At 45.6% G+C, this 24,016-nt stretch overlaps 1 protein-coding gene across 1 annotated transcript in view; it reads left to right on the top strand.

Annotated features, from left to right (window-relative positions):
- The window catches only part of LOC112119303 (serine/threonine-protein kinase ULK4), a 421,700-nt gene that overhangs the window by 153,093 nt on the left and 244,591 nt on the right, over positions 1-24,016 (top strand). Inside the window, exons 27-28 of the mRNA XM_029914272.1 lie at positions 3,340-3,391; positions 3,491-3,635. Coding sequence (XP_029770132.1) covers positions 3,340-3,391; positions 3,491-3,635 — 197 coding nt within the window. The remainder of the gene's footprint in view (positions 1-3,339; positions 3,392-3,490; positions 3,636-24,016) is intronic.

Genomic DNA, 24,016 nt, shown 5'->3' with positions numbered 1-24,016 from the left:
TCATTATTCTGTCTCTGTAAATAGAGCTTTTTATTTTAAGACGGTTTGTGATGCTTAGGCAGTTTGAATGTTGTTAACAATAGGGTATGTCTCCACTTCCAACTGAGGGTGGGATTGCCAAATTGAGGAGACATTGAGCTAGCATGCTAAAAATAGAATGCAGCCAGAGCAGCACAAACTGCAGGAGGAGTTAGCTGCCCTGAGTTTGTACCTGTCCAACCCCCGGGCACATACTCAGGACAGCCAGCCCGCTCGCACTGCTGCAGCTACATTCTGTTTTTAGTGTAGAAGCTCAGTGAAAGCTAGCATGAGTATGTCTCCTCAAGCTGGGAATCCCGGTTTGAAGTGTAGACGTACGCATAATGTTGCTAATCAACAGAGTCTTAAGTCGACTAATATTTTTTGAGCACTTATTTTTTTAGGTGTATTCTGTACCTTTGTATACAGAGTATATCAAAAAAGAACATTCCTTTTAAACAAAAAGAAAAATCTTCTTTCTTACCTATTGGCCTAGTACTTCTTATATGGGACTAATCTACACAGGGGAATAGATACTCCCTGAAATTGCTTAATTTCTATTTGATTCTTGCATATCAGGGAGTTATTTCCCTATATGTCCATAGAATAGGCCAGGGATCCTGCCTCTCCCTAAACCTCACAATGAGCCACCAGAGACCCTGCTATCAAGCTACCACTGACCCTCTGGCTTCTGCAGGGGTCACTCTGTCAGAAGCAATCCTGACCTCAGCTGCCCAAGTACCTGTCCATCCCTTGACTCTTTCAGAGGCTTGCACAGCATAGGAAGAAAGCAGTATATCTTACTACATGTTCTGTCTACAAGTTTTGTAAAGGAGGAAGGGGGGATAATGCATCAGTTTTTGTTCCCTGCAAAGCTTTGGAACTGGAACCCCAAGAAGCCCCCGCATAGGGGGAAAGGGAGCATGCCATTGTGGCAGCACACCTCCATTTCTGCACCCTTCCCCACTACATGTGCATAGACTCCCTTTCCTCATACGTATGTGGAAAAGAGTAGATGAGCTCTTAGGAAGCAAAGTTGTCTGTCCCCTTCATGTTCCACAATATTAACAGTGGGCTTTCCCCTCTCTACTATATGATGGAAGACTGACTAACCTTTTCTCCTGCCTGAGGTGTAGGAATCCAGTCTTGTCTATTGCATATAAGTTCTTATAATGTCTTCATCATTGTAGTATCTGGGCACCAGTAGCATATTACAAGGTGTGTTTATCTGTCATATATGATTTGTTCTTCCTCTCATTCTCGCCCTATCGGGGATTTGTGCATGCAGCGTAGTGTTTTCTTTTGGTCGGTATTTTTTGTTGGTGATGGTGGGAAGATGGTGAGGTTTGTGATAGTGCGTAATTCCTGGGGGAGTTCACTCCACGCTCTTGAACTGGCCCCCAAGAAAGCTCTGTCTCTGGCACAGATGAACTTTACACTTATGGTTGAAAGTTCTGTTGTGACTGAGGGGGAAAGTTGTCAACCGTGAGCTTCATCCTAGATCCTTAGGCTTTTTTTTTTTAGATATGCTGCGCCCAGGCAATAGAGCACCCTGAAGATAAGGACCAAGACATTGAATTTGAATATTCTATGGGAAGCCAGGGTACAGAGTAGAAGAGACAGGTTTGGTACGCTCACGGTAGCCTGTGTTGCTGAGGAGACACATAACATTCTATAGTAGATGGAGTTTCCTAATGGCTGATGTGTATTGCATGGGTGTAGTCCAGACAGGAGGTGGTGAAAACATGTATAAAACTGAGACCAGGTCATTGTCTGCCATAATATGATGGTGTTTCCTAGCCAGCCAGAGATGATAGCAGCATCTGTGAGTAATGCTTTCTATGTGAGAAGTAGCATCAGCAAGGAATCCAGGAGCATTCCTAAACTAGGATCTGAATTGACCAAATGAGATATATTCTTTCACCTAAAAGCAGCTGTGTTAAGTGGCGGAAGAAGTGATCCCATACATTCTTACCCATCTCACAGGTCTGTTTTGAGACTTGCTTAGTTAGCATTTGTAAAGCAATTTAAAGTCCTCCATTGAAAGGAGCTATTCGAGTGCTAAGTCATTTATTACTTATTCTATTATATATGTATTATAAGGGCTATGAAAGATTTCATAATGATGAAGTATTGAAAAATGCACCTTATACATTAAGAAGACTTTATTGAGTACTTTATGAAATTAAATGATTCTTCTCCAAACAAAAAATTGTTAACCATTGTAATGTGCCATTTTTGTAACATTCAAATAAATTCAGTGGAACTAAACTGATTTATACTAACTAAGAAGCTAGCCACAAATATATATATTTTAAAACATCATATCTTACATTCTGTTCAGAGCAATCAAGAAGCCCATCTTGTGGTAGCATGGTCAAATCATTTGTTTCCACTAGATTTTTTTTGTGGTGGTGTTATCCTGAAAGTTCTTCATTATTTGATTTGTGTAGTTTACGGAAATGATGATTAACTAGTAATATTAACTTCTCAGTTTTAGGATCTGTGACCTGCCCTGGATTCTCAAAATCAGTTTACTGTATTGTATTGCTTCTGATGATTTTCATCTCTGCTCCTGTTGAGTTTTCTATTCTCAATAACTTTTTTTTTTTGTGCTTGTTAGAAGGCTGAATTTGCATAAAATTGAGGTTGAAAATAAGCTATCATTCCACTAAAGAAGGGACTTGATATATCAGACTGGAATATATTGCTCAGTGACTCTAGGGAATATAGAAACATTTTATTGGAGTATATTTTTTTCAAAATTCAAGACTTCAGTCTCTAAATCTGAATCTTAATGGGAACCTATGGATGACTGTACTGGAAAGAACCAATGGTTTATCTAGTTGAAATATCCTCTCTCTGAAATTGATGATGAATGCGTCAGTGTGGAGGGTGTGAAACTTCCACAATGTACCTTAACTATCATTGGAGGAAATTTCTTCCTAATCCCATCTGATTAGTTTATGGACTGGAGGATGGGGATTAATACACTTAGATATTAAAGAAGCTAAAATAAAATTACCAACATCAGCACCAAATTCTGCTTTTTAAACTAAAAAGAATTCTCAGTAAATTTTGCCAACATTGATACTGCTGTTTTTGGTATATAGATGTTGTCATCTATGACTTTATAGTGATTTACTAGAGCAAAGTGAACTTGGTGGCCTAATAAGTGTGATTATGGATGGATTTCCATGATTGTTCATCCCTTTGATTAAAGAGTCTAGCAATGGAATAAACAGATTATGTATATATATCTGAGTTCTATTTTTTCTTTCTGAATGATCTAAACCAGATCTTTTTAATGCTCTCTTTTAGGTTGTGGACTATATCCTCCCACCCTTAGTTTCTTTGGTCCGTAGTCAGAATGGTAAGTACATGGCCACATCAACTAAAATTTCCATGAATTCCACATTTTGTTTTAATTAGACTTCAGTGTGGTCACCTTCTTGGCACATTTATTTTCAAGTGGAATGGAGACTCTTCAGCTTGCGGTTGCTTTCAGAAACCACATCACTGCTTGTGAGCCACGAGGTCATGGCTGAGGAGAAAGAGGAGAGCCTTGACTCAAACAACAAGCTTCTGTGTCTCATTAGAGATTCATTGCTGCCTCAGTAAGTACAGTACTGCTGCGCTAATGGGGAATAATTTGATATACAATCCATTTTGACTGTAAATTTTGTTTTAAATACCTTTTTGATTTAAACAAAACTAAAATAGTAGTAAATAATGATAAATTGGTGTCAGATTTTTCTGCCAGATGTGTGCCTACAAAATCCATTCAGTACTTGTGATGGGATCCCCGGGGTACAACCAGAAATGTGGGACTGCTGTATCCCTTAAACTCTCCAGCCTGGGCTGTCTCTTTCAGTGCAATGCCAGTGACGAACAGCAAACCCTTCCAGGGGCTGTGATCACTCAGCCATCAGCATGTGGAGATTCACACCCAGCTAAATTGTAGGAATGCTCTCTCAGCCACTCATGAATCATAATGAGAGAAGCACCAGCTAATCACCCCAGCCTTGCCCCCAGGGCCGGCTCCAGCATTTCTGCCATCCCAAGCAAAAAAAAAAAAAGCAGCGATCGGCGGCGGCAGTTCAGCGGCAGGTCCTTCGCTCCTAGAGGGAGTGAGGGACCTGCCGCCCCCGAATTGCCACAGGTGCCGCCCCTCTCCCTTGACCGCCCCAAGCACCTGCTTGTTAAGCTGGTGCCTGGAGCCAGCCCTGCTTGTCCCCCAGACGTATACCATCTCATACTGCTCAAGACTCCCTTGGGGTACATCTACACTACACGATTAATCCGAATTTAGCTAATTCGAATTTGGTAAACCGGTTGTATTAATTCGATTGTATGCGGCCACACTAAGCAAATTAATTCGGTGGTGTGCGTCCATGTACTGGGGCTAGCGTCGATTTCTGGAGCGTTGCACTGTGGGTAGCTATCCCATAGCTATCCCATAGTTCCCGGAGTCTCCCCTGCCCATTGGAATTCTGGGTTGAGATCCCAGTGCCTGATGGGACCAAAACATTGTCGCAGGTGGTTCTGGGTACAGCCTCACCCCTCCCTCCCTCCCCCCCTCCCTGCATGAAAGCAACGGACGGCAGACAACCATTTCGCGCCTTTTTTCCTGGCTGAACGCAGCAGACTCCATACCACGGCAAGCATGGAGCCCGCTCAGCTCAAGACAGCAGTCATGAACATTGTAAATACCTCGCGCCTTATCGTGCAGTTTATGCTGAACAAGAACCTGGAAAACCAGGCGGAGAGGGGCAGGCAACAGCAGCGCGGTGACGACAGTGATGAGGATATAGACATGGAATTCTATCGAACCGCGGGACCCGGTGCTTTGGAGATCATGCTGTTAATGGGGCAGGTTATAGGCATGGAACGCCGATTCTGGGCCCGGGAAACAAGCACAGACTGGTGGGACCGCATAGTGTTGCAGGTGTGGGACGATTCCCAGTGGCTGCGGAACTTTCGCATGCGTAAGGGCACTTTCATGGAACTTTGTGACTTGCTTTCCCCTGCCCTGAAGCGCCAGAATACCAGGATGAGAGCAGCCCTCACAGTTGAGAAGCGAGTGGCAATAGCCCTGTGGAAGCTTGCAACGCCAGACAGCTACCGGTCAGTGGGGAATCAATTTGGAGTGGGCAAATCTACTGTGGGGGCTGCTGTGATACAAGTAGCCAAAGCAATCACTGAGGTGCTGCTACACAAGCTAGTGACTCTGGGGGATGTGCAGGTCATAGTGGATGGCTTTGCTGCAATGGGATTCCCTAACTGTGGTGGGGCGATAGATGGAACCCACATCCCTATCTTGGCACCGGAGCACCAGGGTACCCAGTACGTAAACCGCAAGGGGTACTTTTCAATGGTGCTGCAAGCACTGGTGGATCACAAGGGACGTTTTACCGACATCAACGTGGGGTGGCCGGGAAGGGTTCATGATGCACGCGTCTTCAGGAACACTAATCTGTTTAAACGGCTGCAGCAAGGGACTTACTTCCCGGACCAGAAAATAACCGTTGGGGATGTTGAAATGCCTATTGTTATCCTTGGGGACCCAGCCTACCCCTTAATGCCATGGCTCATGAAGCCATACACAGGCAGCCTGGACAGGAGTCAGGAGCTGTTTAACTACAGGCTGAGCAAGTGCAGAATGGTGGTAGAATGTGCATTTGGCCGTTTAAAAGCGCGCTGGAGATCGCTACTAACTCGCTCTGACCTCAGCCAAAGAAATCTCCCCATTGTTATTTCTGCTTGCTGTGTGCTCCACAATCTCTGTGAAAGTAAGGGGGAGACCTTTATGGCCAGGTGGGAGGCTGAGGCAAATCGCCTGGCTGCTGATTACGCGCAGCCAGACACCAGGGCGATTAGAAGAACACACCAGGAAGCAGTGTGCATCAGAGAAGCTCTGAAAACCAGTTTCATGACTGGCCAGGCTACAGTGTGAAATTTCTGTTTGTTTCTCCCTTCATGAAAACCAGCCCCCTTCATTCTCATTCATTCTCTGTAAGCAACCCACCCTCCCCCCAGCTTTCTTTCAAAGGTAATAAAGTCACTATCGTTTAAAAATCATGTATTCTTTATTAAGTGATTATAAACATAGGGAGAGAACCAAGAAGGTAATGTGGGTGAGGTTTGGGAGGAGGATAAGAGGGAAGTCTAAGGCCACTGATCAAATTCAATATAATGACAGCCTTTTGGTTGGGCTCTCCCCTGGGGTGGAGTGAGAGGGTGCACGGAGCCTCCCCCCCCGCGTTCTTACACGTCTGGGTGAGGAGGATATGGAACATGGTGAGGGGGGAGGTAGGTTATACAGCGGCTGCAGCGGCAGTCTGTCATCCTGCTGCCGTTCCTGAAACTCCACCAGACGCCGGAGCATGTCCGTTTGCTCACGCAGCAGCCCCAGCATTGCAGCCTGCCACCTCTCATCTCGAGCATCCCTCAAGACCTCACGGTCACTGGCATCTTTCCTAAATTTAGATACAGTGTCCTTCCACTCATTCAAATGAGCTCTTTGATTGTGGGTGGATTTCATTATTTCTTTGAACATGTCGTCTCGCGTCATCTTTCTACGACGCCTTATCTGAGAGAGCCTTCTGGACGCAGGAGGGAGGCTTGAAACATTTGCAGCTGCTAGAGGGAGGGTTGAAAAAAAGTAGAGAAGTTTTTAAAATGATACATTTTACAGAACAATGCCTGTACTCTTTCATGGTGAACACTATTCACATTACATAGCACATGTGATTTCAGTACAAGGTCGCATTTTCCATCTTAATATTGAGTGCCTGTGGCTTTGGTGTTAGAGATCACAGACGCAGGTCCGGGCAACAGAATTCAGCTTGCAGGCAGCCATGGTAAGCCATTGTCTTTTGGCTTCTGCGCCATCCTTTCCAACATACCAATCAAAGCCTGTTGACTGCTGAGGTTTTCCTGTTAACCTTCAGCAGCAGAAAACAAACTAACTCCCCCCGCCCCCCCTCCCGCCATGAATTCCCTGGAATGCTCAATGTACCCCTCCCCGACCGCGTGGCTGGTAACAGGGAAAATCCCTGCTGAAACTAAACTAACCCATCCGCCCCCCCCCCCCCCCCCCCCCCCCCCCCCCCCCGCCCCCGGCACCCCCCCCCCCCCCCAACCCGAAAAACCCCGGGCCCAACCCCCCCCCCCCCCCCTCCCGCCCCTGCGCTTGGCTAACTGCAGGGAAGGATTTCTTATCAGCCACAGGCAAACAGCCCAGTAGGAACGGCCACCTCTGTCCCCTTAATTAAGTTCCCGTATTTCAAGCAGGTTACCATGAGCGATATCACTCTCCTGAGGATTACACAGCGAGATAAAGAACGGATGTTGCTTGAATGCCAGCAAACACCGGGACCATACGCTGCCAGGCTTTGTCAGGCAATGATACCAGATTACTTGCTGCAAGCATGGCGCGGTCAAGTGTCCTACCGTGGAGGACGGAATAAGGCTGCACTGCCCAGAAACCTTGTGGCAAGGCTTTTGGAGTACCTCCAGGAGAGCTTCATGGAGATGTCCCTGGAGGATTTCCGCTCCATCCCCAGACACGTTAACAGACTTTTCCAGTAGCTGTACTGGCTGCGAATGCATCCCAAGTCCTCAGGGCAAAATAATCATTAAAATACCTTGCTTTTAAACCATGTTTTATATTTTAAAAGGTAAACTCACCTGAGGTCCCTTCCATGGGGTCATGGTCTTGGCTACTGGCTTGGGAGGCTTGGGAGGGTACTTCAGTCAGGCTGAGAAAAAGCTCCTGGCTGTTGGGGAGAACGGAGTGCTGGGTGCTCTCTGCAAGATCCTGATCCTCCTCCTCCTCCTCTTCCCCACCCTCAGAATCCTCAGGTGTAGAGACTATCCCAGACCCGGTTTGCATGATCACAGGTGGGGTAGTGGTGGCGGCCCCCCCTAGAATTGCATTCAGCTCTGCGTAGAAGCGGCATGTCCGCGGCTCTGACCCGGAGCGACCGTTTGCCTCCTTTGTTTTTTGATAGGCTTGTCTGAGCTCCTTCACTTTCACGCGGCACTGATCTGAGTCCCTATTGTGGCCTCTCTCCATCATGCCCTTGGAGATTTTTTCAAAAGTTTTAGCATTTCGTCTCTTTGAACGAAGTTCTGCTAGCACTGAATCCTCACCCCATACAGCGATCAGATCCAGTACCTCCCGTGTGGTCCATGCTGGTGCTCTTTTTCGATTATCAGCCTGCATGGTTACCTGTGCTGATGAGCTGAGGTATCTGTGGTATCTGTGGTCACCTGTGCTCTCCACGCTGAGCAAACAGGAAACAGGAAATGAAATTCAAATTTTCCTGGGTCTTTTCCTGTTTACCTGGCCAGTGCATGCGAGTTCAGATTGCTGTCCAGAGCGGTCAGTGGTGCACTGTGGGATAGCTCCCGGAGGCCAATACCATCGATTTGTGGCCACACTAAGCCTAATTCGGATTAACAAAATCGATTTTGACGTTACTCCGTTCGTCGAGGTGGAGTACAGAAATCGATTTAAAGGGCCCTTTAATTCGAATTAACTGGCTCTGTAGTGTGGACGGGTGAAGGGTTAATTCGGATTAACGCTGCTAAATCCGAATTAATCCCGTAGTGTAGACCAGGCCTTAGACAATATAAACTCATTAATTAGTTCGCCACTCCAACAAAGGGTTGTGGATGTGCAACAGCCCTCATTAATCTGAGCTGAGATTCCCCAAGCACTTCAACCAACCCCACACTGTTTTAGGTAAAATATAAAACAGATTTATTAACTACAGAAAGCTAGATTTTAAGTAGCAGGCATAGAGAGCAAAGTTGATTACACAAGAAATTAAAATAAAATTTCAGTCTAAATTCTAACTTTAGCAGACTAAGCAAGATTTGAATCAAACAGCTTTGCTCACCCTAATAGATGTGACAGGCATCTCATAGTCCTTAATACACAGGCTGTATTCCTTTTCAGTCTAGGACCCATCTCCCCAATTCAGAGTCTTTATCTTCCAGGTGTGGAGATGGGGGAGGAGAGAGCCCAAGTGATGATGTCACTATCCCTCTTTTATACTTCCTTCCAGCAACTAGAAAGATCCTTGCTGTGACGTGAGAGTTAGGCAACCCTCACTGCATACATGCCTTCTCCGCGGAGTCTCTGGGATAGCAGATTCTTCTTGATGGGCCATCAATGCCTGTCTGGCCAGTGATAGTTGCCTCAACCTCACAACATATTTCATTAACATATATAGCAATACTTCATAACTGTACATAAAATGCTAGTGCACACAATCCAATAGGATATTAATGCTCAGCAAATCAAGACTTTTTTAAACGATATCTCACAAGACATACTTTGTACAAAACCTATCATAGTCATATCACAGTGGTGAATATGGGGGTTCCGGGGTACAGAGTGTCACAATGACACAAATAGAACATCTGTGGGATGCCCAAGTTGTATCTCAGTGATACTGTCTCCATGGTTTCTCTTAGAACAAGACAAGAATTTCCCTCAGCTCTTGGGCTGTGATTTAAACAAATCCATGTTTGCCCAGCTAATGAGTTAAGAACTGTTCTTCTTTGAGTAGATGCAGCCATGTATTTCATGTAGGCATGTGTCCAGTGTACCAAAGCCGTAGAACTTTGTCCAGAAGTACCCACTGAGTGGCACTCGTACCCTGCTGTCCTAGCCCCCCTCTGGCTTTGTAAGGGCGGCGTTGCCCCAATCCCCCTCAAGTTCTTTCTCACCTCCTGCAGCTAGAGTCAGAGCTCAGTGAGGTGTGTTCACCTCGCATTTTCAGTCTTGGTTTTCTGAGGTTTTTCTTGTTTTATTCTATATAATAGTTAGTGGTACTTTAGGTTTACTTTGGTGTTAGTTTGAGTAGTTGTCTGCCCTGTCTGATGCCCTCATCAGGGTTCAAGCATTGTCTGTTGCGTGGAGGGGCTATCCCCAATAGCGATCCTCACATGAGGTGCTTGTTGTGTCTCTGTGAGGGACACATAAAGGAATAGTGCTCCATCTGAAAGTCATTCATTAAGAGAACTCAGATGATGAGAGACTTACAGCTGCAGCACCTTCTGGAGCAGGCTGTGAGGCAAGAAAGAGGTCCCATAAGACTAAAGGGGACCATGCCTTGTAGGGTTGCCAATTTTGGTTGAATGTATTCCTGAAGATTTCATCACATGACATAATCTTTAATTTCTGGAGACTCCAGGCCAGTCCTGGAAGGTTAGCAACCCTAGTGCCATGGCTTGGGGAAACTTCATCACCTTTCAAGAGGAGTGCTGACCGGCACTATACTCCTTTCAGCACATGGGATGGAGCAGGTCCATCCAATCACTCCCTAGTAGTGCGCCGAGATCAGCGAGAGCTCATACTGTTGACTCCGGGTCTAGTCATGGGGCATCCATTGAATCTGGTACTGATGATGCAAGCACCAGTGCCGACTGTCTCCATGCTGTTGGCATATCAGGTGGCTTCCGACCTGATTTGCTTCTATCTGACTCTCCACTAGTTCGGGAGTCTTCTGGTACCATTGTGTCTACTGCTTCATCTTCCGCTGTTCCCTTGGCACCTTCTGGCTGTGTTGCAGAGCTGCCGAGTTTCTTTGCACTGCAATTCGCACTGTCCACATCTCAGGCTGTGGAATTGAGGCTGATGCCGTGCCCAGCACTGAAGGCCCCCTTGATGGGGATGTGCCCCTCTGCACTGTCATTGCCCCGGCAGCAGATCTTGTTGTCAAGCTCGGTACCATCCTTGGCCTCTGTGCAGGTGCCTTCTCTGGTACTGTGTGGGAGCCTGACTTCCTCAGTACCGCTGGTGCTGATTCCCTATCCCTTTTCACCACTGATATCACGCCACGTGTTGTGCTTCAGATTGGTCAGATCATTTGTTCACCCTATTGGGGCTGACTTCCCTGTTGTCACCGGAGAATCTCTGAGACCCCCTCGAGATCCTGGTTAGGGTCATTCTCCCCTCTGTCATCACCCAATATGGTGATCTCTGATCTCTGATGCCTGAGTACTGAGATTGGCATCATTCCTGCAGTCGGGACAGGGGTCTTGACCCAGTGCCTACTGACCACCAATGCCATATCCCTTTGCCCAGTGTCCTCCTTATGACAACCCTCAGTTTTTGAGGTCTTACTCTTCAACCTGCTCCAGAGTGAGATCACCAGTCCCATTAGTGGCTCTCATTCCCAAACCACCACAGCTACAAGCGACTGCTGAGCCTTTTCCCTCTGGGCCTCCAGGGTTATCCAGAAGAACAGCCATACTGGGTCAGACCAATTGTCCATCTAGTCCAGTATCCTGTCTTCCAACAGTGGCCAATTCCAGATGTTTTAGAGGGCAATCATCAAGTGATCCATTGCCTGCCATCCACTCCCAGGTTCTGGCAAACAGTCTAGGGACACTCAGAGCATGGGGTTGCATCCCTGACCATTGACAGATCTATTGTCCATGAACTTATCTAGATATTTTTTTAATCCCATTATAGTTTTGATCTTCACAACACCCCCTGGCCATGAGTTTCACAGGTTGACTGTGCATTGTGTGAAGAAGTACTTCTACATCAAGTGGTGTCCCTGTGGGTGCTCCACTCTAGGTGTCGGTGCATCCCTGCGCCGGAGATCAGAGATTTCTCGCAGCAGAACTCAGCCCAGGGAAGGGCGCTTACAGGAGTCCTCTCGAGCAGCCGTTGGCACCTGCTGTAGCGCACGCTCTGCCGTCCGTCCCCTCAGTTCCTTCTCAACCGTCCTCAGCTGCAGACGGAGCTCCGCGGCAGTGCTCTTTGATGCTTTCTGGAAAAAAAAAGTTACAAGTTACACAGGAACTTCTTTTTAGTCTATACTTAGTTACATTGTTTAGTTAGTCTTAGTCTATACATAGTTACATAGTTTCCTTAGTTCCTCTTAGAGATTTTTCTTCAGGAAAAAAAAAAAAGGAAAAGAGAAGAAGGCTTTTTCTCCCCTTGACTCCCCGTTTGGGAATAGTTTCTACAGTTTACCTTTACAATTAACTCCCACCCTTATCTCTTGAGAGATGGGAGAGGCTTAACTGCAGTCATGCTGGGCTCAACAGGATTTAAAAAGTGTGACTCCTGCCGTGAACTGATGACGGTCTCTGACTACCACACATCCTGCATTCGCTGTCTGGGAGAAACTCATATCTCCCAGAAATGTGCCCATTGCACCAACTTAACATCAAGGGCAAGAAGTGACAGGGATCTCCGCTTGAAAATGCTTCTGCTGGAGAAATCTCTCCAACCTCCGCAAGAGACGTCCTCCAGGGAGTCTCACAGACCAAGATCCCTGAGCTCTGATAAGGCTCCGACTTCCAAAACTGTCAGGAAACGAGCCTCGACCTCTCCAGCAAGGGTCTCTCAGAAAAAGAGTTTCCCCAGCGAGGTCTTTACCCTCAATGCTCCTCTCATCCAGAGTGAGCACTTATGAGGCACCGGGATCCTCCGGCACCGTCCCTCAGCGGACCCCTGCTGAGCCCCAACGCTTGGCACTGGAGTTGAGACGTCACGTCTCCTCCACGGCACCGACTACCTCGGTGCAGAGTGCGGCACAGGCAGCGGTACCGCAATCAATGCTGCCGCCACCAGCACTACCCCAAGACTTGATGCCGGCTAACAAGCCAAACCCAGCACCGGTCAGCGCTCCAACGGTCAACTGCAACCCCAAGGCAGGACCAGCGCAACTCCTGTGTCCTGCTGACATAGCAGTTTCTTCGACACTGCAGTCACCACTGCTTGGCACCGAACACTCCCCGAGCTACATAACATGGTACCATCCTTCATCTCCTGCACCACCTTCTATGCATAGTGGTGAGGAAGGAGACGTGCAGGACACCCGCTTCTCCTCTCAACGTTCATCCCCATCACAGATGAGACCTACATGGAATGCTGTGAAGCCGAAGCCTCATCCCTCAGAGCATTCACAGCCCTCGTATGCACAGTACTGGCCTTACCCATTAGCACCTTACCCAATACAATGGTCACAATGGGGTCCTTGGCCCACGTACCAGAGCCCCTATTTTGGTCCCCCTTCCCCAGCCACAAGAGGTTCCAGAGTACATCCATCATTACCACACAGAGAAACCTCTGACCCCCCTGAGACAGAGATAGAAGAGGAAGAGATACTATCTCAGGTAGACCTGGATGATTCACCACTTGCCCCACACTCATCTTCTGCACCAGACGAAGCGGTGACGCCATCTACCCCTACGACACCAGAGTCCAAGAACTCTTCAAAAGAGTAGCAAACAGCCAAGAAATTGCCTTATATGAGGTGCAGGAGAAACAACATAAGTTGTTAAAAATCTTACAACTGGCATCATCGACCGAGATTGCCCTCCCCAAAGATGAGGCTATAATAGAGCCTGCGGAGGTAATATGGCAAACACCGGCATCGGCACCACCCACCAACAAAAGGGCTGACAGGAAATACTTTGTTCCAGCCAAAGGCATGGAATTTTTGTTTTCACACCCTCAAACCTGCTCTCTGGTAGTAGAGGCTGCTAATAAGCACGGTAAACAGCCTCATTTCCGCTCCTCACTGCAAGATAAAGAACACAAGAAACTGGACCTCTTTGGGCGGAAAGTTTACTCGTCAGCCACCCTTCTGCTTAGAATTGCCAACTATTCTGCTCTACTAGCAAATTACGACTACTCTAACTATAGTAAAATACAAGCGCTCGTGGAGGACCTCCCCGAGCATAAACGTCCTCAACTCACTGCCATTATTAACGAGGGTCAGTTAATAGCCCGCACAGTGCTGCAAGCCTCAATGGATGTAGCGGACACAACAGCCCGAACAACTGCAACAGCTGTGGTTATGAGAAGAACATCATGGTTGCAGGCTTCGGGAATTCCAAAAGAACTGTAGCTAAAACTGGAGAATCTCCCCTTCGATAGGCATAAACTATTCTTGTCGTAAACAGACAACGTCCTCCATACCATGAAGGCCTCCCGAGCAACGCTGCATACACTAGGCATACATCCGCCTGATAAATGCCCTCGCTTTACACCATACCAGGGGTCACCAGACACCTCGTTTAACCATCAACAACCACGATACTTCACTCAGAACAGACCCAAACAACGGGCTCAGAGACGACAAGCTCCACAGAACCAGGCCTCGTCCCTTGTCCATCTACATTTAAGCCACAATTTTGAAGTCTTGGTCGAGGGTATGCACGACCGCCCCACACCTCTAGCGCCAACAGATACCCTATCCCACAATTTTGGTCACCGCCTACGCCCATTTTACCATGTCTGGGCTGCGATAACCACAGATCAATGGGTTTTGGAGATCATACAATCTGGCTACACCATTCCTTTCACAGCTATTCCCCCTACTCTCCCCCCTTCCCCGTCCCTCTTCAGGGACCCCTTTCACAAGCACCTTTTGTAACAGGAAGTAGACCACCTCCTACTGCTGGGTGCTGTAGACCCAGTACCACATCAATACCAAGGGAGGGGTTTTTATTCCAAATATTTCCTGACAGAGACGAAAGGAGGGGGATGGAGACCAATCTTAGATCTCCAAAAACTCAACAGGTTCGTACACAACCACAGGTTCAAAACGGTCACTCTGGCCACAATAATCCTAGCGCTAGATGCGGAGGACTGGTTTGCAGCCCTCGACCTCCAAGACGCATACTTCCATATTACACTACATCCTGCCCACAGACGGTTCCCGAAGTTCACAGTAGGACCCAATCACTACCAATACAGGGTCCTTCCCTTCGGACTGTCCACTGCTCCCTGCATATTCTCAAAAACACTCGCGGTAGTAGCAGCACATTTACGACACAATGGAGTCATAATCTTCCCCTATTTGGATGATTGCCTTCTCAAGGATGCCAACCGACAAGAAACTGCAGGCATGCCGAAGACCACAATAGACCTGTTTCACCAACTTAGGTCTACAGGTAAACGAAAAGAAATCCACCCTGGAACCAACCCAGCGATTGCAGTTTATCAGAGCCAACCTAGACTCCATACAAGCCATGGCAATATTGTCAAACCACAGATTTACTACATTGACCACTCTTATTTCCACAGTGACCTTCAGCCCACAAACTTCAGTGAGGACATGCCTTCAGATTCTGGGACATATGGCAGCTACGACTTTCGTAGTAAAGTATGCCAGACTCCATATGCGCTGTCTGCCACACTGGTTGAGCATGGTCTATGCACCCAGAAAAAACTCTCTCAACAGACGTATGACACTACCACCAAGGGTTATCCTCTCCCTACAATGGTGGACACAGCCAGGGAATGTATGTTCCGGGATTCCCTTTCAACAAGACCCCCCCCATCAGTGACTATTACAATAGATGCCTCCCTGATAGGTTGGGGCGCCCACTTGGGTCACCACAATGTACAAGGCAAGCGGTCTGCGACAGAAACCCGACTATGTATCAATCTCCTGGAACTCCGCATGCTACACAATGCATGCTGACACTTCCTCCCACTCATATGAGAAACCTTAATCTCTATTCTCACCGACAATGTGGTGTGCATGTTTTACATCAATCACAGAGGAGGAGCCAGGTCGCATTTGCTATGCGTAGAAGCCATGAATTTACAGAACTTCTGCATCCGCAACAATATAAACATCACAGCATCATACCTACCAGGGTGACAAAACACTACAGCCGACAACCTCAGGAGGCACTTTTCGCAGGAACACAAGTGGGAAATCAACTACCGTGTTCTCGACACAATATTCCAAAAATGGGGTCACCCAGTAATTGACCTTTTCGCCTCAGCGACAAATCACAAATGTCCACTATTTTGCTTCAGGGCAGGCTTGGCACCGGGATCGTTAGGGGATGCCTTCCTCTTCCCGTGGAACGTGTCACTCATGTACGTCTTCCCGCCGATACCACTGATTCCACGGGTCATCCGCAAGATACGACTCGACAGCATACATCATGCTTATTGTCCTCACATGGCCCAGACAGACTTGGTTTCCATACCTCTCACATCTAGCAGTCTGTGCCCCACAACCGCTCCCTTTCCGGACGGACCTCCTGTTCCAGAACAAGGGCCTGACGCTCCATCCAGGTCCAGCGAAACTCCATCTCAAAGCGTGGCTCCTCTCTGGTTCAAACATGGGGAATTGAACTGTTCGGAGAAAGTAAAACAGGTATTACTAAATAGCCGTCGCCTCACCACTAGAAATACTTACCGCCACAAGTGGAGAAGATTCTCCTTTTAGTGTCAGCAAAAACAGTTGGACTCGACCACAGCGCCTCTATCTATGATCCTAGACTACCTACTAGAATGGAAGGAAACGGGGTTAGCCATAAGCTCTATTAAAGTACACCTCGCTGCCATTACGGCCCTCCACGAACAGATAGAAGGGGCTCCAATATTCGCTCACCTGATTACATTGCGCTTTCTAGCAGGTATACAGAACATGTACCTAGAAGTATGCCAACCTGCACCACCATGGGATCTCAATCTTGTGCTCAAATGTCTCACAGGACCACCCTTCGGGCCTCTAGCAACCTGCTCGCTCCTTCATATGTCAATGAAGGTCACATTCCTAGTGGCAATCACGTCTGCCAGACATGTCAGCGAAATAGGAGCATTGATGGCAGAACCATTGTACACTGTATTTACCAAAGACAAAATCACGTTATGTCCTCACCCAAAATTCTTGCCCAAAGTGGCTACAAATTTTCATATTAACCAAACCATACACTTACCTGCCTTCTATCCCAAGCCACATAACTCTCGAAAACCAACGTTGCACCTGCTGGATGTCAGATGGGTTGTAGCCTTCTACTTGGACAGAACTAAACCATTTCGCAAGTCACCAAGACTATTAGTCTCTGCAGCAGAGCGCTCGAAGGGCTCTACAATATCGACCCAGAGACTCTCCAAATGGGTCTCTATCTGTATTCATACTTGCTACCACCTGCATCACAAAGAACCCCCCGTGGGCATCAGATCCCACTCAACATGAGCCATGGCGACATTGATTGCGTTCTTGAACAATGTCCCCGTAATAGATATTCGTAGAGCTGCAACCTGGACATCAGAGCACACTTTTGCAAAGCATTACGCTATCATCCAAGGCCTTGTCTCAGACGCTATCATTGGCCTTACAGTGCTCTCATCACACACTTATACATAACGCCAAACCCCTACCATCCCTGGTGGGGTACTGCTCTACAAGCACCTACAGTGGAACACCTATAGGGACACCACTCGATGAAGTTGTTGTTGTTGTTGTTTGTTGTTGTTACTCACCTTGTGCAGTAACGATGGTTCTTCAAGATGTGTGTCCCTGTGGGTGCTCCACTACCCACCCTCCTCCCCTCTACTTCAGAGTTCACACAGCTGAGCTCTGCGGTAGAGAAGGAACAGATGGGACGGTCGGGGGAATGCACATTACAGCAGGTGCCAACAGCTGCACGAGACGACTCTGTGAGCTCCCTTCCCCTGGCCGAGTACTGCTGCGAGAAAGCTCCGATCTCCAGCGCAGGGACGCACCGACACCTAGAGTCGAGCACCCAAAGGGACACACATCTTGAAGAACCATCGTTACTGCACAAGGTGAGTAACTTCTTCTTCCTTTTGTTTGTTTTTAAACCTCTTGCCTATCAATTTCATTGGGTGACCCCTAGTTTTTGTCTTATGAGAAGGAGTAAATAATATTTCCTTATTCACCTTCTCCACACCAGTCAAGATTTTATATACAGCTATCATATCCCCTCATAGTCGTCTATTTTCCAAGCTGAAAAGTCCCAGTCTTTTTAATCTTTCCTCATACGGAAGCTGTTCCATACCCTGATCATTTTTGTTGCCCTTCTCTGTACCTTTTCCAATTCTAATATATCATTTTTGAGGTAGGGCGACCAGATCTGCATGAATATTCAAGATGTGGGTATACCATGGATTTATATAAATGCATGATATTTTCTGCCTTCCTATCTGTCCCTTTCCTAATAGTTCCTAACATGGTTAGCTTTTTTTGACTGCTGCTGCACATTGAGTGGAACTTTTCAGAGAATTATCCACAATGATTCCAAGATCTTTCTTGAGTGGAAACAGCTAATTCAGACCCCATCGTTTTGTATGTATAGTTGGGATTATGTTTTCCAATGTGCATTACTTTGCATTTATCTGTCATTTTGTTGCCCAGTCGCCCAGTTTTGTGAGATCACTTTGTAACTCTTTGCAGTTTGCTTTGGACTTAACTATCTTGAGTAATTTTGTGTCATCTGCAAATTTTGCCACCTCACTGTTTACCCCTTGTTCCAGATCATTTATGAATATGTTGAACAGTACAGAACCCTGGGGGACACCACTATTTATGTCTCTCCATTCTGTAAACTGACCATTTATTCCTACCCTTTGTTTCCTATCTTTTATCCAGTTACTCATCCATAACAGGACCTTCTGTCTTATCCCATGACAGCTTACTTTGCTTACGAGCCTTCGGTAAGGGACCTTGTCAAAGGCTTTCTGAAAGTCTAAGTACACTATATCGACCGGATCACCCTTGTCCACATCTTTGTTGTTTCCCCTCAAAGAATTCTGATAGATTGGTGGGCATGATTTCCCTTTACAAAAGCCATGTTGACTCTTTCCCAACAAATCGTGTTCATCAATGTGTATAATTCTGTTCTTTACTATACTTTCATCTAATTTGCCTGGTACTGAAGTTAGGCTTACCGGCCTGTAATTGCCTGGATCACCTCTTTTAAAAATTGGCATCACATTAGCTATCTGCCAATCACCATGTGCAGAAGCTGATTTAAATGATAAGCTATATGCCATGCTTAGTAGTTCCACAATTTCATATTTGAGTTCCTTCATAATAAATGATGGTGAATAAATACCATCTGGTTCTGGTGACTTATTACTGTTTAATTTATCAATTTGTTCCAAAACCACCTCTGTTGACACCTCAATCTGGGACAGTTCCTCAGACTTGTAACCTAAAAAGAATGGCTCAGGTGTGACTAACCAGATCCCATGGTGCAAGACCAGGACCTGTTGTTGGCGCAGCAAACTGCCTCTTCATCCTCTCCGGATGACTCATCTGTGCCAGGCTCCTCCTCTTCCTCCCTGGATGCCTGAGCACTTTAAGACATACAAGGACCTTAGGCTACCTTAGGTATGCAGGTGGAATTTCTGCAGGACAATATGCGTAAGCTGCTGGATGTTCTCCAACCATCAGCTCCAGGGAGAGTAGTCCTGGTTAAATGAGGCTCTGTTGGAGTCTGCAGAGGCCCTCTGGAATACTCCTGCTTTGTTGTCTCTTACAGCGAAGTGTTCAGAGAAGTGGTACTCTGTTTCCATGCAGGGTTTCTACTCCCACCTGGCCCCTAACTCTCTTGTGATAACTGCAGCAAATGACAGGGCATGACATAAATCTACACCTATGGACAAAGAGTCCAAAAGAATGGACTTAATGGGGAGGAAGATTTATATTTCCTCCTCCCTGCAGATGTGCTTTGCAACCCAGCAGATGTTGCTCTCTAAATATGGCTTTGTTAATTGGGTGGCCATGTCGGAGTTTGCAGACAAGTTGCTAAAAACCTTAAAGAGTTTAAGGCATTCATTGGAGAAGGCCTTATGGTAACCAAGATTTCTTTACAGTCAGCTCTGGACCTGGCAGATATCTCAGCCAGAACTATGGCATTGGCTGTGACCATGAGGAGGTACCTGATGGCTGCAGAATTCAGGCATTGTACCTGAGGTGCAGCAGAGCATTGAGGACTTAACTTTCGATAGTTGGGTTTTGTTTTTGGAAAAGCGCAATGAGACCCTGCACTCTTTTAAGGATTCCCGAACTACTTTGCATTCCTTGGGAACTTATATGCCAGCTGTACAGCGATGCCACTATAGGCGTTTCTTTGGGCAGTCCTCCTTTCCAGTAAGGCAGTGGGACTACCCCAGGAAAGGGCATAGATCTCAGAGGCAAAGGCCCACTGGTTCCAGATTTAGCCATCCAGCTCATCCTCCTGCAGCATCCAGCAAGCACTCTTTTGACTTCTGTGTCCAGGACAGTGATCCAGTGGTTACCAATGCTTTTCACCTGCGCTGGAAATCAGCACTCCTGTGTGCTTTTCCTCCAACTCTGATCATCCCACAGGTCATTCTCTAGCTGAAATTGTATCATGTCATGCTTATTCTCATTCCTCCAGCATGGCCTAGATCATGGTGGTTCTCTGACCTCCTTGCATTATCAGTCCAGCCTCCCATATCTCTTCCTCTTCATCCCAGCCTCCTGACTCAGTATCACAGCCAGATTTCACATCCAGCACTCATCTCCCTGCATCTCACTGCATGGATACTGGATGGTTAGATGAGGAGGGGAATGATGTTCAGAGGTGGTCCAGCAAATCTTGCTTAATAATATAAAGCCCTCCACCAGAGCAGCCTATTTGGCCAAACAGAAGTGGTTCTCGATGTGGTTGTTAGCCTGGGGAGTTCAACCGAAAATGGTTTGTATCCAGGACAACTTTTACACCGTCAGGTTTCTGATTTTTCACTTAATTAGTTGAGAGTGCACTTGGTGGCAATTTTGGCATTTCACCTACCCATCCATGGGAAATCAGTATTTTCGAGCTCCATGGTAATGAGATTCTTGAAAGGAGACATTCAGCTCCATTTCAGTCTCAAGAACTGAGAGCCTCACTATCCAGTTGTATGGAAAAGGGGGATTTAATAGTTTAATTTGTGCTGACTTTATTTTTAAAGGGGACTCTGGCTGGCCTACTTTGTGTGTGCAATTGAAGTCTGCCCACATTCAATTGATTCAAGTGAAAGATTCTCCCAGGTGTTAGAATTTTGCTCTATATATCTGAAATGCAAAAGGGCAGCTTCAGAGAAATATAGTATTGGCAAAGAACAGTCATCATTTTCTTCTCATGTGCTGTATACATGAATGGCACCCTCTACTCGAGTCTAAGAATGGTAATTTTAGGTTAGAAATGTTAGTGCAGTGTTTCTCAAACTGGGGTTGCCGCTTGTGTAGGGAAAGCCCCTGGCGGGCCGGCTGGTTTGTTTACCTGCCCTGTCCGCAGGTCCGGCCGATCGCGGCTCCCCAGGGGCTTTCCCTACACATGTGGCGGCCCCAGTTTGAGAAACACTGTGTTAGTGTGTTTGTAGATTAGCATGTTATTTTTCCCCCTACCTTTTCATTAAATGGAATGTTTTTTCATTTCTTTCAATGAGAGATTTTATTTTTCCTGGGTATTTGGTAACCAATACAAAACTTTTAGAAATAACACAATAAACAGGGGTGGTTGAAATGGTTTGTATTAAATAAAAACGGACCTAAATTTTCCTCAAACTCAGATCACACCAACCCTTTTTCATAAATGAAAATGTTTCTTAAAATACAGAAAATAATATTTCTCATTTACACATTCCTCTGCACTTCTTGGTTTTGGTTGAGATCTCATGTGCTGAAATGTGATTAAGAACATCATGTGGTTGTTCTTGCCAGATTTCCAGCCCAGTTCTCCAAACTAAAATCTTGGATCGTTCAGATAGGGAGGAGGTAAATGTTTAGAATTTTTAGTGGTTAAAGGAACTCCAAAACCTCTGAGTTCCCTTGACACTATTTATATGTGAGAAAGATGGCAATATAGCTCTTTACCAGATTATAGATTAAATTTACCAAATAATTATTTTCATCTCTAAAAACGGAGTTATATTAGTTTGTACGTTTCTTCATGTGATGAAAATATTGGTCATAGATATTCACATTGTAATGGCTTAGGAGCAAAGAGACTTGTTCTCCACATAGAAGGTACAGCACTGGGATATATGTGATTCATAACCATATATACTTTTCCAGAAAAAGTTCATCATAATTGCCACAAAAAGAATGTTCATTTTAGCAGTTCTGGGGTTTTTCTGTGGTATTTGGGTCAATGAATCACTTGGCTATAGAATTACTTAGTACGCCAAAATATCTTACCCTAAATAGTTCACTTACGTTACCTTTGGGGGGAAAAAACTGGAGTTTCAAGTAAAAACAAATAACTAAGACTGATTTCATTGAACACATGGGAGATGGATGTTAAATAAATATAATGGTAATCATTTGTTTTTTAAATAATATAGCTTTTCCATGGACGTTAACAAGTTACCAAGTACCACATTTATAAGCATGTATGCCTAAAGTTAGGCTTCTGTATCAATATTTATTAATATTATGAATTATCAGTTTTTGAGACCTAAATCCATGTTTTGTGCAAACAAAGTCAGGATTTTGAGAGCTAATTTAGGTCATTATCTTTAGGCTCCCTTGTATAAAAATGTAGTCCCAGCAGTCCTTGCCATGACTATAAACATGCATGAGCAGTCTCACTGAGGTCAGTAGGACTACTCGCATGTGTAAGTGTTTGCAGGATTGGGGCCTATGTCACTAGTGAATTAAGATTTTTTTTTTTCTAATGTGAGAGAAAGAGAAGTTCATTAATCATAAATGAGAAAATGTGCTTTATTTCAGGTATTGGAATTTATTAGTTGGAAATTACAAGCTTTAATTATTACAGATATAAAGCTACCATCAAGTATTAAGTCTTTGTGCTACCATGCAAGACAGTAGGTTCAGTTCCTGGTATTTCCTCCCCAAAATGTCATGGACTTGGAACATAACATGACTAGCACACTTCGCTTAGAGGCAAGTACCAGTGATGTGTTGCTGACAGCAAGCCCTGCCTTGCTCACACATGTACTGTGTGAAACGGGACTACTTTAACACACATTAGGGAACTTTTAATATATGCCAGCAGGTTTCCCACAGGCCAGTTAGTGTGTGATGCGCTGAATGCTCCCTAGAATTTATACCTCTCTGGTGCAGATTAGTGCACTGTGTACACAAGCCTGTAAGAGTGTGTCTTTCTGTGAAGGGAGTCCCATAGATGCTAAGATAACCAGTGATATTTGCTTGTAGCTTTTTGTTGCATTTTGTCCTGCTTTAGAACATTTTTAGAAAACGCTTATGCAGTATGAAAACATTTTGGTGCCAAAAATGTGGTATTCTTACTAATGAAAGGTGCTGTTTTTGACAGGAGTGAGTCAGTCTCTCTCTCTCTCGTATCTTATTTCATCCCTACTCTTCCCCATTACCGTATGCTATTATTTTACAGCTGTTCTTTTCATTAAAACAAACAAAGAAATAGAAATATTCTGATTCCTCTGGTAAATCAAAGATTATCATGTTGTTGGAAGAAGTAGCAATGTCCTCGTTGGTATTCAGCATCTCGTTTCCTCTTTACCAGGCATTCGGTTAGTGGAGATATTGCATGGGTCTTTTCAAAGATTTCTTTCTTGTACCTCTTTACTGCTCTGGACCCTCCATACGTGTTTTAACTTTTATCTGCTTGTAAAGTTGATCAGACATTGCATCCAGATTTGCCGTTCTTGCTGTCTGCTATATCTGCTTGTGTGTTATGTACAATCTTCAGTTGTCTTTAAAAAGAAATAAATAAAGCAAACTTTGAGGGGAATGAGTTGATGTTAGGTGGTAGGTAACTAATACTCATGTCTCCCTCACTATATGGCATTTTTGAAGTAATAAAAACTGATTGGAGTTGTTGCACATTCACTAGCATTCCTTGGAGGATGAAAGTACATTTCATTCAAAACAAACAGCCCCACGCTTCTCGCCCTGGTGCTTTAAAAGGTTTTAAATTGCAAAAAAATAAATGAAATGAAGAATCTAGGTTTGGTCACATATGATCCCTCGTACGATATTTCTGAGCTCTCCCTAGCACTTGTACCTTTTACTATTTACATCAGCCACTGTCCCATGTAAAGAAAAGAATATCTGCTGTTGCTCCGGCCTTCCCATGCCACCTCCAGGGATGTCCACCTCTAGTCCCCTGGGCTTGTTCTTAAAGCCTGACCCAAACATGTTTTAAGTCATTTTCATATCCAACCTGCGCTCAACACTTGTATTCAGGTTTGAGTCAGGTTGCAAGGCCCTGAGGTTTTTGTCTTGTTATT

Source organism: Terrapene carolina, unplaced genomic scaffold, assembly GCF_002925995.2.
Source record: "Terrapene carolina triunguis isolate 2854851 unplaced genomic scaffold, T_m_triunguis-2.0 Scaffold34029, whole genome shotgun sequence".
In the NCBI taxonomy this organism is placed as follows: Eukaryota; Metazoa; Chordata; order Testudines; family Emydidae; genus Terrapene; species Terrapene triunguis.
Note: the sequence above shows the minus strand (reverse complement) of the source record. Positions and strands in the feature narration are given on the sequence as shown.